The sequence below is a fragment of the Quercus suber genome, unplaced genomic scaffold (assembly GCF_002906115.3).
Source record: "Quercus suber isolate HL8 unplaced genomic scaffold, Cork oak 2.0 scaffold_6, whole genome shotgun sequence".
Taxonomy (NCBI): Eukaryota; Viridiplantae; Streptophyta; class Magnoliopsida; order Fagales; family Fagaceae; genus Quercus; species Quercus suber.
The window spans coordinates 391,364-396,252 of NW_027069472.1; the positions used below are offsets into that span (position 1 = coordinate 391,364).

Here is a 4,889-nt window from a genome sequence, read left to right on the forward strand (position 1 = left end):
CTACATCCCTCAGAAAAGTCAATATTCCTCCTATCAAAAATGTCCTATACTAACTCTCCCCCTAAGATGACTACTCTCATATCCCAAAACTACTCCTCCTTTTTGTCACGAGTGACAAAGGGTAGAGTGTCATGTAGACATCTCATCGGCAGAGCTAGCATCCCCATCATCATCATCTTCCAACTTAATGACAGGTCATCTGAATTATTATTCTGATTATTGCAGTTTGTTGAATAGCAGGTGTATGTGTGCATTTGTTGTCTTTTCTTGCAAGTTGACAAGTTGTCATGCACTTTAAATTCACTTTCAACACAATTGTCTTCACACAATGCACTTTCTGCACAAACCAACACAGCTCACAACATACAACAAAACACCAACACCAACAGCTCACAGCTCACAGCTCACAAGTAGCCAATTCACTTTAAACAAAAATACCAACAACATCTAACAGAAATAACACTTTCTCTTAAAAAGGCGTATATTATTAAGTGGCTTCAAGCCAACAGCATCTACCACCTTACATAGTTCTCATTCTCAAAAAATTCTTTCATAGTTCTATTACAAAAGCCATTGAGGACTAGCTTATATTACAAACCATCAGGCAGACTCAATCTCATCATTCCAACATTCTCACTTGAGCCAAAACATGAAAACAACATAACCAAAATAAAAAAACATCATGACAGAATTAGTGCAATTCTGCACTTTCTCTCTTGCTCTAAAGCTCTCACTGCTATCTCCTTGGCTTGAACAGAGGAAGCTCGAAACTTTCTCTCCCTCTCAGTGGCTTTTGCTGCCCTGTCTTGAGCAATTTCTGCCATTTGGGTAGCTTCTGCTGCTGCCTGGATAGCTTCTGCTGCAGCCTGGGTAGCTTTTCTTTCCCTTTCATGTGCAAGTTGCAGCTTTTGTTGCACCAAATGGGCAGCTTCATTTCCACGCATACAAGTGGGATTATCAATCCATCTAAAGAAAGGGCACTTGGGACCAACCTGTTCATAAATTGAGTTGAACACATGACATTCTAATCTCACGTGAATAAACTAGATTAAGTAAAAAGTATACTTACCTTATATCGGCTACAACCCAGAAACCTTCTCCCAAAATTATCCACTGTCAGACTTGTTCTCAACACACAAGTCTCATATGTACACATATGCCCACTTGAACCTGAGTAATTTCCACTCGAAGAAGACATCTATTACCAACTTCCTATGAATCAAAGCTACCATCAACAACTTGAAACCCCAGCTCAGAACCATAAAGCAGAAATGTCATATCTGGTGATGATCTATCTTCGAATATTCAATGCCTCAAGACAACCCAAAGTCAGAACCTCACCCACGAAACCACGATCAGGAAAATCAAAACCCCAGCTCAGTTACAGGGATTTTCGCGTTCCTAGGGCTCGCGAGGGAAAGAGAGTGAGAAGAGAGTGAGTTTGTGTTGTTTGATCTGTGATATGTTCTAATTTGGAATTAAAACGTGTTTGTCTAACGTCTGGGGGTGAGGTGGGCAACAGGGGAGTAACGGATTGAAGTTCAGGTGAGCAAAGTGATAAGTTTTGAACCACGGGTAGGCAAAGTGAAAACGGGCCAAACCTCAGGTGGGTTTACTGTAATTATCCCTTTACAATTAAAAAGCCCTTTACAAAAATAATGCCCATAAAACCAAAATTCAATCCTAACTACTACCCATCAATTGCAAGTGTAGACAGCAGCTCAATTGAATCAACCTATATATTCCTGAAATACTCAACAAACGCATAAACGCATGTGTGACAGAAAATAGTATATAAACAGGTATAACATTCTTGTATGATTCACACAACACATAATAAAGACATATATCAAATGAATAACTCATAGAATATAAATTAATAAACAGTAAGAAATCATGTATATTAATCAATGTTACTCCCCCTAACATGAATATCCCCAAAAAAATGATATACAAGGTGAAACGCCTAAATACAATCTAACAACTCCACAAAATAAAAAAAATCTCCTTACCTACAAAACTCCTCTACAAACTCTACTCCCCCTTTTTGTGACGGAATGCCAAAGGACAATCACAATCCATCATCAAAAGGAGGTGGTGAGGGTGAACAAAGATGCGCCAGATCAGCTCGCAACGCACGAATCTCGTTAAAAAGGTCCACCAAAAGCTGACCATGAGCCGCCTGAACGGTCATGACAGTCTCTAACGTATGACGGATATCAAAGTCATCCGATGGAGGTGGAGGAACAGCAGCAGCATCAGGATCAGGAACATCCTCACCAGTAGGACCTGTAGAAGAAGAGGGAGGAGGTGTGGACCCAGAAGGTGTAGACTTAGGGTGTTTAGAGCCAGCTCGAAGGTGAGCAGCCTTTTGTCTAAGAAAAGACGCACATATAGGACCAATGACATGCACAGGCTCCAAGGAAGGGAAATTACTAAGATCAAGATAAAGAAGAATCCTATGAATAAAAATAGGATGAACAAGGGCATGAGTAGAAGATGAACTCCTATACACTTTGTTCAAAGAACGAAGGAACAAGTGGGGAAAACTGATAGGAGCATCAGTAACTAGAGCATACAAAAATACACACCTCTCGAGATGAATGGTGTGCAAATGAGAAATGAAAGATAGTGTAGCTCAGAAAGCTCAGCAGTGGTGATCCTAGGATCAGAACCCTACTGGATAGATGACCCAGTGATGTAAGACATGACATCACTTAAAACTGGAGACTCATCATAAGGGTAGACAGGGTGCTGGACCAAGGGTACCCCTAGAGCATCAGCCACTACTTTAGGAGTAATGGTATACTCTACGCCTCGTATCCAACTATTTACCAAAGTGTTGGAATCATAGACACGGATCGAGATGTTCGAGTAGAACTCTCGAATCAAGGTAGCAGGTGGAGGAGGATCAGAAATATCCACCAAGGGTAACCAGCCCCTACGCTCTATGTTTGCCCTAATGGTAGGATCTAACTCATCTAGAATGATAGATCACTCAGACCAAATCTTACGCCTAAGGTTCAGCTTCTCAAATATTTCTTGGTTTTTCTCACTAGGAAATTTCTCTCGGTCAAAAGATGGAAAGGAAGGAGTAGGTGCAGGGACAGACCTACGAGCCCTAGTTTTCCTAGGCATGATACTAAGGAAAGGACAGAGACACAAGAGAAAACCAAAAAGAGAAACAATAAAAACCAAGGGCAGACTGCAAGTTAGCACAAAAAAAAAACTATATGATGCATGAACATTTAAAAATGTCATGATGCATGTACTAATGCAGTAAACAAAGTTCAATTTTAAGTTCAATTGCACAAAATTGGCTTGAGCATAGAGTTTCTAACAAAAACCCCAAAAATTTGAAAACCACTTGAAAAATTTTGAAGCACATTGATGAATTAAGCATTACAAAACACAACACAGAGATTATAATGCCTAATTACATCCAATCAACAAGCCAATTTCATCAATTTCAACCTAATTGAACAAAATCCCCAATTCGGAACTAACATAAACCCTAGAATTTTCAATTTCTCACAAAACCCAAAATTGATCAAATTAAACTATCAAAATCATGTTTATAACATGTCCCCATAAAAACCCAGTGATCAATTACACAAAATTGGGCTTGAAACATCAAAAATCCCAAAATTAGAGAGAGAATGCATGAAAAATGCATGAAATATGCAAATAAACTCAAAAATGAGGGGCAAAAGAGACTTACCGGCTTGAGGAAAGAGAAATCTTGCAAAAATTTTGGAGGAAAACGACAAAAATTCGCTGTAGATCCTTGCCAAGTCGGAGAGAGAAAAGAAAGTTTTAAAAAAACTTTTGAAAAGGTAAGTGAATCAGTCAAAGAACACTGTGTTAAAAAGCTAATTCACGACTTTCGATTGATCGAAAATTACTTTCGATCGATCGAATCACTCCGAAATTTTTAAAAGGAATTTTAAAATTTTCGATCGATCGAAAAACAGAATGGATCGATAGAAACAGGCAGCGGATCACAGTATTTGAGAAAAATTCCAGTTTTAAAAAAAACAAACCAATTTTTGAAAAAAATAGCTCCTCAAAGCATTAAAATCAATGAAACACAATGCATGAGTATGAGATGAAATGGAATGCTTTTTCAAAAAACCCAAATTTGTAATCCCAATTTCTCTAAAGAAAGTTTCAGCCAGTTCTTCCTTTAATTTCCCAGGCAAAAATCAATGTTTTGCATAATTCTCAAGATATTTTCAAACTCGGTTGGTTAGACCAAAAACACACACAATAACATGTATANATTCACATATCACCTTACATGTATCTCAAGCTTTTGCTAGTTCGCACACACTACACAAGTTACTCTTGTTAAACTTGGTACATTATATTGTGGTGTGATTTGTTGTGGCCATCAAAGATTAAAAGTTCCTTGATCTTAATGCAAAATGTTTTCAAGTTTGAAAATTTTGAAAAAATATCTTAAGATTTGTGCAGAACATATTGGTTGCTTAATAAAATTTCAATGGGAGAATGATTGAAATTTGTTTTGAGAAAATTGGGTTCAAAATTTTGGGTTTTTGAAAAAGCATTCCATCTCATACTCATGCATTTTGCTTTCTTTGGTTAATGCTTTGAGGAGTTGTTTTTCAAAATTAGGTTTGTGTCTTTCAAAACTGTGATTTTTTCTCAAAATTTAGTGAGTCTCTGCCCAATTCGATCGATCCAGTGTGTTTTTCGATCAATCGAAAAGTGCTTTAATTTGTTTAAAAATGATTGTTTCATTCGATCGATCGAATGTATTTTTCAATCAATCGAAAGTCGCGAATCAGTTTTTTAAAAAAGGGTTTGTTCTTGATCCGAATTGGGGCTTTTGTGAAATTGAGTTGAATTTGATGAAATTGGCTTGT

At 37.6% G+C, this 4,889-nt stretch overlaps 1 protein-coding gene across 1 annotated transcript; it reads right to left on the reverse strand.

The window, feature by feature from the left end:
- Window positions 1-489: 489 nt before the first annotated feature.
- Window positions 490-1,602, reverse strand: LOC136067728 (uncharacterized). Its single transcript, XM_065773955.1, has 2 exons — window positions 1,070-1,602; window positions 490-992 (listed from the first exon to the last, which is right to left on the reverse strand). Exons 1-2 carry the CDS (start codon window positions 1,196-1,198, stop codon window positions 681-683), a joined length of 441 nt encoding a protein of 146 aa, XP_065630027.1. The 5' UTR covers window positions 1,199-1,602; the 3' UTR covers window positions 490-680.
- Between the last annotated feature and the right edge of the window lie 3,287 nt (window positions 1,603-4,889).

Excerpts from the sequence above, each read along its gene's own strand:
- LOC136067728 (XM_065773955.1), bottom strand. The coding sequence starts at position 1,198 with ATGTCTTCTTCGAGTGGAAATTACTCAGGTTCAAGTGGGCATATGTGT. Across the intron at positions 993-1,069 it reads TGGGTTGTAGCCGATATAAG|GTTGGTCCCAAGTGCCCTTT; the intron begins GTAAGTATACTT and ends ATTTATGAACAG.